General features: G+C 37.8%; 1 protein-coding gene across 2 annotated transcripts in view; it reads right to left on the bottom strand.

Annotated features, from left to right (window-relative positions):
• Positions 1 to 13,087, bottom strand: part of HACE1 (HECT domain and ankyrin repeat containing E3 ubiquitin protein ligase 1) — a 110,814-nt gene that overhangs the window by 64,868 nt on the left and 32,859 nt on the right. For both annotated transcript variants that reach the window (XM_047761646.1, XM_047761639.1), the window contains one exon: positions 1,166 to 1,248. In XM_047761646.1, coding sequence (XP_047617602.1) covers positions 1,166 to 1,248 — 83 coding nt within the window. The remainder of the gene's footprint in view (positions 1 to 1,165; positions 1,249 to 13,087) is intronic.

Below are 13,087 nucleotides of genomic sequence, written 5' to 3' on the forward strand. Positions count from 1 at the left end.
TCAATGATGATTTGAATCAGTGATCAAAGCAACATCAGAGATCCTAAAGAGAAGCTAAACAAGAAGAAAAGCAGATCATTCATCTAAAACAAACCTCCTATAAACTACTGCATTTGGAGTGGATAAGCAATGAGATCCTGCTATATATAACACAAGGAACTATATCACTTGTGATAGGTTCTAATCACTTGTGATAGAACATGATGGAGGATAATTTGAGAAAAAGAATGTATAAGTATATATTTAACTGGGTCACTTTGCTGTACAGCATAAATTGACAGAACACTGTAAATCAACCATAATAAAAAAATTTAATAAAACAAACCTCCTCTAATATGATATAAAACAGAAAAAAAAGGGTAAGAAAAGAACTTTCTGGAGAGCTCTATATCTAAAATTAAGAGCCTAAATAAATAATACAATTCCCACAATCTAAACCAAAGAGAAAAATGAAGTATACTGTGAGGTTTCCTAAATGGAACTAAATTTATATAACATATTACATGGGGAGGAGGGTATATGTATTATATACCCAGTGTAATAATTATACACTGTTAGCTCTTTAGGGCCTGGGGTTTATTTATTACTGTACCACCAAAGCCTATAATAATGCATGGCACACAGTGATGCTAACTAAATGTCTGTTTTTTTACATGACTGAATCAATGAACAAAATGTATGCTCTAAGAACATGAACCAAGACAGAAGTTTGGAAACACGTCAACATCCAACAGCTACCAAGAATCATCAAAGAATTTTCTTAAAAGTTACAAATCCAAAGATTGCAAAAACTCGGCTCTGGCCTAAGACATACTTTGACAGCTTACCCACTGGAACTGATCTGGTACTTGATAAAGAAAACCGTGGAAATTACTGGATTATTGCTATGTCTTTTTCATTGTTAAGTAATTAGTCTAAAATTTAAATAATGAGGTAAATCAATAGTTTCCACTTATAACATATAAAAATACCGGTGACAAAATAGAAAATGCTTTTCTTCATGTAGTTAAGTAACAGAACATAATGCTATATTTCATCTTAAAAATGGAGCATAGTATTTCTGAGAAAACAGGAGACTTTTAGAAAATATACATAAGTGTTTGTGTTTAGAAATACAGGAGATACACTCTTTAATGAGAATATTTGGAAATATAAAATATTATACCTGCAAGCAAAGTACAATGGAGTAGCTCCTGATACATTTGGCCTGTTAATATCAGCGCCACTGTCTAGCAAGCACTGGACTGTCTGAGGGGAAAAGAAACAAAAGTAAACCAAAAAAGTCAAAACAAAGACACAATTATCACAATTTTAATCCATGTAAGAAAAGTTCTTACCACAACCAGCTTTAAAGAAAAAAGAGTAGGAACATGACAATTACAATAGCTGAACAAATTACACTTTTCAGTCAGCTCTGAGCCTAAGGCACTACACAGAATAAGTGGAATTATCAATGCAATATAAAGTGTTTTAATCTGGGAAAGTTCGAGAAAATCACTGATATGTAGTAGCTACCAAGGACTTGAAATGTGGCCAGTGCAACCTAGGAACTGAATTTCAAATTTTATTTTGCTATAATTAAGTTTAAACAGCCACATGTGGCTAGTAAATTGGACAGTGCTTCTCTACATATTTGAATTTTAAAACCAGAATTTTTTGCCTTAAAAAATAAAGTAGGTACCAGAGCTCTAAGTTTCTCAAATTCAAAGAGCATAATTATTAAAGTACAAAATGTTAAAAGCTAAAAAATTTTTTTGTTATTAACAGTGGCCAATTCAGTTTCTCTGGCAGTCATTCATATGTATTCTAGCCCCAAAGCTCTAATTTTGCAACCATCTGACTTGTACTAAGGGAATATGAGCCAAAATGAAATCTTAAAAAAAATCTTATGATTAGGAATGGGGCAAGGCTGACCTGAAAACCTTAAAAAAGAGAATCTTTTCTGTTTTTATTCCTATGATCCTCTTTTGAGTTTCTCCTACAAAAAGGAAGACAATATGCAAAAACTTAGAAGTTTTTATAATAAGACTTTCAGTATTACTTATGGATTAAACACACACGTTCATCTTTGTCACTGCCCTAAATAATATCAGCAAAATATTAAGACTATAAACTGAATGGAAGCATAGGAAAGAATACAACAGCATACTAGATAAGAAAATAGGAAAAATGTGAAAACTGGTAGATCAATCTAGAGAGACATACTGTAGAAACCGAGAATAAAGAAAATGAAGGAGATAGAAGACCAAAGGGAAATAATCATGAAGTAATACAAAAAATTTCCCAGAACTGAGAGACAAGAGTTGTTAGACTGAAAAAGCCAGCCAGCACCCAGTTTAACAAATTAAAACATCTTCAACAACACACACTGAAGTGAAATGTCATAATACCAGGGATATAGAGTCCAGATCTAAACAGAATTCAGATTGATGTTACATTTTTCAACAGCAGCACTGAAATCTAAAAGGTGAAATGCCCTCAAATTGTAAGGTAAATGACTTTCCAATACAGAATTCTATGGCCTGCCACACTATCATTCAAATATATCATTTTAAACAAAAAACATGCTCAGGAGTTCCCGTCGTTGCGCAGTGGTTAACGAACCCGACTAGGAACCATGAGGTCGCGGGTTCGGTCCCGGCCCTTGCTCAGTGGGTTAATGATCCAGTGTTGCCGTGAGCTGTGGTGTAGGTTGCAGATGTGGCTCGGATCCCACATTGCTGTGGCTTTGGCGTGGGCTGGCGGCTACAGCTCCGATTCGACCCCTAGCCTGGGAACCTCCATGTGCCGCGGGAGCGGCCCAAAGAAATAGCAAAAAGAGAAAAAAAAAAATGCTCAGCTATTTAAGAGTTCAAAAAACAATTACCGGGAGTTCACAAACCCAACTAGCAGCCATAAGGACACAGGTTCAATCCCTGACCTTGCTCAGTTGGCTAAGGACCTGGCATTGCCATGAGCTGTGGTGTGGGGTCACAGATGCGGCTCGGATCCCACGTTGCTGTGGCTGTGGTGTAGGCTGGCAGCTGCAGCTCTGATTCGACCCCTAGCCTGGAAATCTCCATATGCCATGGGGGCGGCCCTAGAAAGACAAAAAAAAAAAATTATCTCCAGAAGATATGCTCCTCCAAAATAAGGGAATATAATACACCAAGAGAAAAGAAGATGCGGAAGCCAGAATTCTGAAGATCAAACACAGGAGAGATTAAGAAATTCCCATGTTTAGAGAAAAAAAATGGAACTGACATTATCTAATGAATTTCTCTTTGTAGAAAACAGTACTGAGAAAGGTTTTGAAGGAGCACATAAGATTTACTGATTCATAAAAATAAAACTGAGCAAAGCCAACAGTCACTATAGTAGAAAATGTAATTACAGTTTACTACTTGATGCAGCAGTAAAAACATTCACCTAAATGCAATATACAACTAATACTGTCTCATCAAAATTTATAAAGTCAATTATATGTAAATAATTTTAGATATGGGGGACAAGGAGAGTTATAATATTATACTATAATAATATACAATTAATTTTAGATACGGGGGAACAAAGGGAATTCGCATCATGACTCAGCAGGTTAAGAAGCTGACATGATCTCCATGAGGACGTGGGTTCCTTCTCTGACCTCACTCAGTGGGTTAAGGACCCAGTGTTACCAAAAACTGCAGTGTAGGTCACAGATGTGGCGTGGGTCTGGTGTTGTTGTGGCTGTGGTGTAAGCCGGTAGCTACAACCCCTACTCGACCCCTAGCCTGGTAACTTCCATATGCTGCAGGTGAGGCCATAAAAAGAAAAAGAAAAAAAAGGGGTGGGGGGGCAGGGCATGGGAAAAGAGTTTAAATTAGTAAATCCTCACTTACTGTAACAAGAAATGATTCACTGAGATCTAAAAGCCATAAACTGAGAAAGAGCAGTAGAAAGAAGCATATTATTTGGAAATAGATAACAAAAGAAAAGCTAAAAGAGTTGAAAACTATTGCCTGGTGATCATAAATTGACAAAGAAGAATGGTGATTTAAGGGACTAAAACTTTTTATTACACATATTTTGATCAAAATATTTTAGGGAGTTGCCATCGTGGCATAGTGGTTAACGAATCCGACTAGGAACCATGGGGTTTCGGGTTCCATCCCTGGCCTTGCTCAGTGGGTTAAGGATCTGGCGTTGCCATGAGCTGTGGTGTAGGTCACAGACACGGCTCGGATCCCGTATTGCTGTGGCTCTGGCGTAGGCCAGTATCTGAAGCTCCGATTCGACCCCTAGCCTGGGAACCTCCATATGCCGTGGGTGTGGCCCTAGATAAAAACAAAAAGACAAAAAAAAAATATATATATATATATATAAATTTTAGGATATTAGAGTTCCCGTCGTGGCGCAGCGGAAACGAATCCAACTAGGAACCATGAGGTTGTGGGTTCAACCCCTGGCCTCGCTCAGTAGGTTAAGAATCCGCCATTGCTGTGAGCTGTGGTGAGGTCACAGACCCAGCTCAGATCTGGCGTTGCTGTGGCTCTGGTGTAGGCAAGCAGCAACAGTTCCGATTAGACCCCTGGCCTAGGATCCTCCATATGCTGTAGGTGCGGCCCTAAGAAGACAAAAGACAAAAAAAAAATTTTAGGATATGGTATTCATGTTTTGCTACTTGAGTTTACTGCTATCTCAAGAGAAATTCAAAAATCTATGTAATTGAAGAATTGTTAGATAAAACTTCACTATCAGCTTATAATTCTTAAACTGAGGACAAGTGGTCCAGTAGCTTTCAAATATAAGAACATAAACATTTAGGCTTTTTTTTTTTTTTTTTGCCACGCCTGTGGCACATGGAAATTCCCAGGCCAGGGACTGAACCCACTCCACAGCAGTGACCCAGGCCACTGCAATGACACCATACCAGAAATCCATTGTGCCACAAGGGAACTCCTGGGCTATTATTTTCTAAGACAAGGCCCACTTGAGCCTTTTGAACATGGCTTTCCCCCTTCTGATATCTGACCTAGAGACTTCTGATATCTGACCAAATCAGAAAAGAGGGAAAGTAGCAATAATGTTCGCTGACTGTTACAGAGATTACAGACAATAAGATATCTCTCAAAAGGCTTGGCAGAGATAAAAACAATTATATCAAAAGCATATATTAATATTCAATTAAAATCCAGCAATCCAGATCAAAGCCGAAATAAAGTATTGACAAAACAGAAGTTCCCTTTGTGGCACAGCGGAAAACAAATCTGACTAGAATCCATTAGGATACAGGTTCAATCCCTGGCCTTGCTCAGTGTGTCAGAGATCTGGCATTGCTGTGAATTATGGTGTAGGCTGCAGATGTGGCTCAGATCCTGCTGTTGCTGTGGCTGTGATGTAGGCTGGCGGCTCTAGCTCTGATTCAACTCCTAGCTGAAAACAAAACAAAACAAAAAACCTATGCATTCATAAAAATTATATGGTTGTTAAAACTGTATGATATAAAAATATCAATAACCTTAGCATGTGCCTAGACACTGGGCTAATAAGCATTTATCATTTCATTTATTGCATTCTTTGAGGAAGCTGATATTCTCTCCACTTTCACAAGTAGGAAACTGAGTCTCAAAGAGGTCAAGCAATGTGCACTCCAACACACAAATAAACAGGGGAGCAGGAATTAAACCTAAGTCCATGTTCATAACCACTAGGCAAATTACAAAGAAAAAAAAAAACACAAAAATTCTAATCTTTCTAAATTGAGATTACTAAATAGTACTATGAGTAACTTGGCATATCATCTGCTACATTAATCATAAATGTCTACTAATTCCCTACAAAATAACTATTTAAGAGTCAAGCTCAAGTGCCTAGACACCTTTTGGTGTTCAGATTTCAAATAATGCCAATTCTAAATCCATATACTTTTTACGGTTCTTCCATATTTTTACTTATACTATAGAGTTCACAGTATAAAAGCAAATTAGCCATTAGACTAACATATTCCTCTACAAAGTGGTAAGACTGGAGTTCCCGTAGTGGCACAGTGGTTAACGAATCCCCTGGCCTTGCTCAGTGGGTTAAGGATCTGGCGTTGCCCTGAGCTGTGGTGTAGGTCGCAGATGCGACTCAGATCCCAAGTTGCTATGGCTCTGGCGTAGGCCAGCAGTTGCAGTTCTGATTCGACCCCTAGCCTGGGAACCTCCATGTGCCGCGGGTGCGGCCCTAAAAAAGACAAAAAAAAGACCAAAAAAAAACAAAGTGGTAAGACAAACTTGAGGCAAATCATAGCCAGAAAGCATGATTTATAATACATACTGTCATATGTTTCTATTATTTCCTTGGATATAGGAAATATCCTACAAAGACATTAAAAATTCTGTTCTTGACAGAAAAACACCTAAAGTGTAAACAGCTCACATTTCAGCATTTTCTTTTAAATTCACAAATCTTTCTGCTTTAGTTTTAACAAAAGTATCTCAATTAAGACCCTCAAAAAAAATACAAATATGAAAAGAAACATACATTTTTCCTTTTTTTTTTTTTTTGGCCTCACCCACAGCATGTGGAAGTTTCCAGGGCCAGGGATCAAACCTGCACCACAGCAGCAATCCAAGACGCTGTGGTGACAATGGATCCTTAACCCGCTGCCCACAAAAGGACCCCAAGAAACATATGTTTTTAAAAAGATTCCAATAGCTTACTTGTACATAAAATGCTGCCTGAAGACAAATGGGTAGAAAAAGCCACTTCTCTCAGAGTAGAATAAAAAAATATATAAAGGGATTTGAATGTGAACAGTAAAAAATTGCCTTGCAGCACTGAAATGAGTGGAAAGTCATCAATCTGTATAATTAAAAAAAAAAAGTTTGCAGATTTATTTTTGTGAAAGTGCTGAAACAGGAAGAGTAAGGAAAACACAGAATTCAGTTATCAATTAAATGGCATAATAAAAAGAGCAAGAAAGTCACATAACCTGAATCACAGGGTCGCTTTTTTAAAAAATTTTCAGTCTATGTAAAACTACTTCTATGTATTCAAAGGGTAAAATAAACTTTGAATCTAGTAAAACTCAAATGGAGGAAACTGTATTTATTAAATTAAAAATATAAAAGCTCTTAGGAGTTCCCATCGTGGCTCAGCGGTAATGACCCTGACTAGCATCTATGAGGATGCAGGTTTGATGCCTGGCCCTGCTCAGTGGATTAAGGATCCAGAGTTGCCATTAGCTACAATGTAGGTTGCAGACAAGCGGCTCAGATCTGGTGTTGCTGTGGCTGTGGTGTAGGCTGACAACTGCAGCTCCAATTCAACCCCTAGCCTGGGAACTTTCATATGCCATGGAAGCAGATAGATAGATAGATAGACAGACAGATAGATGTATATATTTAAAAGCTCTGAAACAAACAATGCTATCTGAGGATTTTAAATTATATAGATGCATAAGAGAATAAATTCTGGATTCAACTACTAAAATCCCTAAGGACTCTCAAAAGGAGAGATTTTCAGGAGTTCCCTTGCGGTGAAGCAGGTTAAGGATCTAGCACTGTCACTGACGTAGTTCTCTGGTTTACATCTGTGGCACAGGTTAGATCCTTGAACCAGAACGTCTCAATCCCCGGCCCAGGAACTTCCGCCTGCCATGGGCATGGCCAAAAAAAAGGCAGAAATTTTTAGCAATGGACACAAATCAGATAAGACCTTTTATAAGAATCAGCACTATCAATATATACTTCACTTCAAAGGAAAAGGAAAAAAACGACATTTGGAAATGGAAAGAAAATGGTGGAAAAACTGCTCTGAATGATAATGCATTTGATTAATCCATTCCATCTTTCAACAAAAATTTCAGTGCTCCTATATGCTCCTGCAGGGGATCACTCTCTAGATGCTGGGGTCACGGCAATGAACAAAATGGACAAACATTTGCCTTCAAGAAGCTTACAACGGGAAAGAAATAAACAAAATAGATAGTATGCTAGATGGTGATTAGTGCTATCCAAAGAACTGATCAGACTCTATGAGAGATCTTATTTCAATTTGTTTTAACAAATTTCTCACCCCTAAACCCCTACACACAAATATTTTTGTGAAAACTGCACTGTGTCTATTTAACAAACTATAAGCCATGAAGTCAAAAAAAAAAACACTGTAATTTATGATGGTCATAAATTCTTCTGTTTTCAAAATTGTATGGCTTTTCATTTACTTGCAAAAATTAACTCAGCAGCTTAAAATTTAATAATGTAAACATGTAAAAGCATACCAACATAAATATCTGGACTGATAACTGATTACCTGTATCTTTCAAGTTAATACAACAAATATAATTTTAAGAACTATGCTGAACTGAAATCAATTTTATGTGTCTAATTTAAATAACCAAAATATGCTTTTAAAATAATTTAGAACTTCAAATTCCCTGTCCAACCCTTTCCTCCTTAAAACACACACACAATTGTCCTAAATACTCTACAATGGGAGTCTTCCTCCTCAAAACATAAGAAATTGCTAGGCTCTGACATCAACCTCATGAATACTTTCTCAGGTCAGTCTCCCAAAGCAATAGAAATTAGAGCAAAAATAAACCCATGGGACCTCATCAAACTGAAAAGCTTTTGCACAGCAAAGGAAACCAAAAAGAAAACAAAAAGACAACTTACAGAATGGGAAAAAATAGTTTCAAACGATGCAACGGACAAGGGCTTAATCTCTAGAATATACAAGCAACTTATACAACTCCACAGCAAAAAAGCCAATCACCCAATGGAAAAATAGGCAAAAATAGGCAAAAGACCTGAATAAACTGTTCTCCAAGGAAGATACACAGATGGCCAACAAACACATGAAAAAATGCTCAACATCGCTGATTACAAGAGAAATGCAAATCAAAACTACCATGAAATATCACCTCACACCAGTCAGAATGGCCATCATTAATCAATCCACAAATAACAAGTGCTGGAGGGTTGAGGAGAAAAGGGAACCCTCCTGCACTGCTGGTGGGAATGTAAACTGGTACAGCCACTATGGAGAACAATTTGGAGATACCTTAGAAATCTATACATAGAACTTCCATATGACCCCACAATCCCACTCTTGGGCATATATCCAGACAAAACTCTACTTAAGAGACACATGCACCTGCATGTTCATTGCAGCACTATTCACAATAGCCAAGACATGGAAACAACCTAAATGTCCATGACAGAGGATTGGATTAGGAAGATGTGGTATATATACACAATGGAATACTACTCAGCCATAAAAAAGAATGACATAATACCATTTATAGCAACATGGGTGGAACTAGAGACTCTCATACTGAGTGAAATAAGTCAGAAAGAGAAAGACAAATGCCATATGATTTCACTTATAACTGGAATCTAATATACAGCACAAATGAACATTTCCACAGAAAAGAAAATCATGGACCTGGAGAATAGACTTGTGGCCACCCAGGGGAAGAGGGAGGGAGTGGGAGGGATCAGGACCTTGGGGTTATCGGACACAACTTGGAATGGATTTACAATGAGATCCTACTGAGTAGCATTGAGAACTATGTCTAGATACTCATACTGTAACAGAACGAAGGGTGGAAAAAAAATGTATACATGTAAGTGTACCTTGGCCCCCATGCTGTACAGTGGAAAAATTAATTAATTTAAAAAATAAATAAAGTGTTCTAAATTTAAAAAAAAAGAAATTGCTAGGAAGAAATCTTGAAAAGCATTGAAAGAAAATTTTCATATGGCCTTCAAGAAATCCTTACAAAGAAACAACACATTTAACAGACTTCATGGCTTTTCAAGTGATAAAACAACATCCTGATGGAAAACTAATGTGCCAAGCCGAAGTTTGGGTTAATCTCAAAAGTCATTTAATTAAAGGCAGAGACTAACTAAGACCACTTGTGCCTGATACACTGATAAATTATAAATCGAGAAATCTAAAGCAGCTCTACTTTATCAATGTCAAATCCCTGAACAACACTGATCAAACTAAAAAGAAATACTCAGTATTAAACTACAGGCAAAAATTTGAGTTGCGGTATTACCATTTACTAAAACAATGATAACCAAACAACGAAAAAAAGCACCTTTTAATGTCTAATTAAAAGTAATTCTCATGATAGGATGGCAATGCACAACTTATGTACTAGGAAAAAGGCCAATTCTCTAATCAGTGACCGGTTTATATAGGTCTTCTCTAGAAACCTGTCCACTTAAGCCTATCAAGACTTTGAAGGCTTATGTAATATCTAGCAAGAATCAATTTTAACCAGTTGCGTTAGAAAAATCATAGTAATAGAAGAACTTTCTATTATTGCTCACATTTCCCAGAAGTGATTAAAGGAGGATTTAGAAGAAATAAAATTACTCTGAACCTAAAAATACATTCTGAAAAGTTAAGTACATCAACCTTTGTTCTTCAAGGCTGAATCCGGTTAACATTTTTGCAAAGGCTTTCAATTAAGTTTTGCATGGCTGTCCTGTAATTCTCAGGATGAAAAGCTTGGAAGCCAGCTAAAGATATCAAGAGAGCTAGCTCAATGTAGGTGAGCACTGTTCCTTAACAAGCCTACAATTTCAGTTACCAAAAAGATGCAGTCAGTCCTACCAAAGATAATCTACTCTAAGCAGGGTTCAACTATCATTTTATACTGTTTGTGAAGCTTCATGTTCAGCTATATAAATTTAGCAAATAAACTTTATTCTGATAAAAACACAATTTCCTTTTTAAGTGAACTTAATCCAAAAACTAACCTTGCTATGTACTCTGAACTTAAATAAACTGAGACTGAACCATTTGAAAGTTTGAGAGAGCTTCTGAATCCAAGTTATTCCAGGAAAACAGCAAACATTTGCAGCAATTTATCAAAATGCAAGTTCTATTTATGGCCAAGAATAACTGGAATCAATTATACCTATGTAGAATAATATTAGGTTTTACTATACTTCCTAAAAATGAGACTAAAACCAAACAACACACTGGGCCTAGCTTACTTCACAAAAGGAAATGAATTAAAGAGCACTGTATTTGCGGCTCAGCAGTAACAAACCCGACTAGTACGCGTTGAGGACACAGGTTCAATCCCTGGTCCTGCTCAGTGGGTTGAGGAGCCAGCGTTGACTGGAGTTGTAGCGTAGATCAGGAACTGTGATGTAAGTTCCAGATGCAGCTCAGATCCCACGTTGCTGGGGCTGTCTGTGGTGTAGGCCAATGGCTGCTGCTCTGATTCGACCCCTAGCCTGGGAACTTCCATATGCCGTGGGTACAGCCCTAAAAAGACAAATAAAAATGAATAAATAAAAGAGTATTGTACCGTTCCTGCAGAATCTCACACACACATATATGTATTTATTTTTTGGGCCACACCCACAGCATATGAAGGTTCCCAGACTAGGGGTCAAATCAGAGTGCAGGTGCTGGCCTAAGCCACAGCCACAGAAACACCAGATCCTTAACCCACTGAGCAAGGCCAGGCATTGAACCTTCGTCCTTATGGATGCCATTGAGATCTGTTTCCACTGAGCTACAACAGGAAATCCACATCATCCATTTTTAAAATGGTAATAATGGTATCAATACTATGATTAATTACTCTTTTTTTTTGGTCTTTTTGTCTTTTCTAGGGCCGCACCTGCTGCATATGGAGGTTCCCAGGCTAGGTATCTAATCAGAGCTGTAGCCACCGGCCTATGCCACAGCCACAGCAATGCAGGATCCAAGCCACATCTGCAACATACACCACAGCTCAGGGCAACGCCGGATCCTTAACCCACTAAGCGAGGCCAGGGATCAAACCCGCAACCTCATTGTTCCTAGTTGGATTCATTAACCACTGAGCCACGATGGGAACTCCTGATTAATTACTCTTAAGTTGTCTTCCAAAGCATTCACAACACTTTCCTCAGTTATGTAATCAGGAGACAGAATATACCTCAGGGAGTTCCCACTGTGGCTCAGTGGTAATGAACCTGACTAGTATCCATGAGGATGTGGGTTCGACCCCTGGAGTGGCACAGTGGGTTAAGGATCCAGCATCGCTGTGAGCAGTGTTAGAGGTTACAGATGCCACTCGGATCTGGCTTTGCTGTGGCTGTGGCTATGGCTGGTAGCTATAGCTCCGATTTGACCCCTAGCCTGGGAACTTCCAAATGCTGCAGGTGCAGCCCTAAAATAGAAAAAAAAAAAAATACATAGGAGTTAGACAAGGGCAGAAGAAGAAAAAGTTGCAAAGACTATATAATAAGCCAGGTGAAAAAGCAAATTTTCCAATGATTTTTTTTTATTTTAAATCAATATCCAAAGAAAAACCATAATTCTGGTATTATATAGCTAATAACAGCTGACCTAAAGAAGATTATAAAAAATTAAGAAGTTATGATCATTTCTTTCAACTGATCATTTTTTAAAAAGGAACAGCAAGGACAAAAACGGTCAGAATGCACTCTTCAACTGCCCAAAACAATTCCTTCCAACAAGAGGATGAAGAAACCCTTATCTTGGTTTACCTCTAATGGAAACAAATGCATCTATATGAAATCATGGCCAAAATTACTTGACTTCTTAGATATATCAAAGATCAATCTTTCAAATCTTTTGTTAAAAAAAGTAATGCAAATCTGAAAATTACTTGTCATCAAAGCAGGAATACAGTATTCAATTTTAAATTCTACAAAGCTTTAGAGCTCTTAGCCGGTTTTTCAAAACTTTTTCACACAATCCCAAGATTTACCCTAAAATGAGATCAGAAGGTAAATTTTAGAGGATTTCTTTATCATAGCAGCCTCTTTAATTTTAAAAGCTCTGATATGCTTTTTTAAATATTTTAATGGAGTTTCTTTCAAAATATATTATTGAATATATATATTTTTTTTTGGCCTTTTTTTTGCTATTTCGTGGGCCGCTCTCGCGGCATATGGGCATATGGAGGTTCCCGGCTTGGGGTCGAATTGGAGCTATAGCCGCCAGCCTATGCCAGAGCCACGCAGGATCCGAGCCGTGTCTGCGACCTACACCACAGCTCATGGCAACGCTGGATCGTCAACCCACTGAGCAAGGGCAGGGATCGAACCCGCAACCTCATGGTTCCAAGTCGGACTCATCAACCACTGCGCCA

This window comes from Phacochoerus africanus, chromosome 2 (assembly GCF_016906955.1).
Source record: "Phacochoerus africanus isolate WHEZ1 chromosome 2, ROS_Pafr_v1, whole genome shotgun sequence".
NCBI classification, from domain to species: domain Eukaryota; kingdom Metazoa; phylum Chordata; class Mammalia; order Artiodactyla; family Suidae; genus Phacochoerus; species Phacochoerus africanus.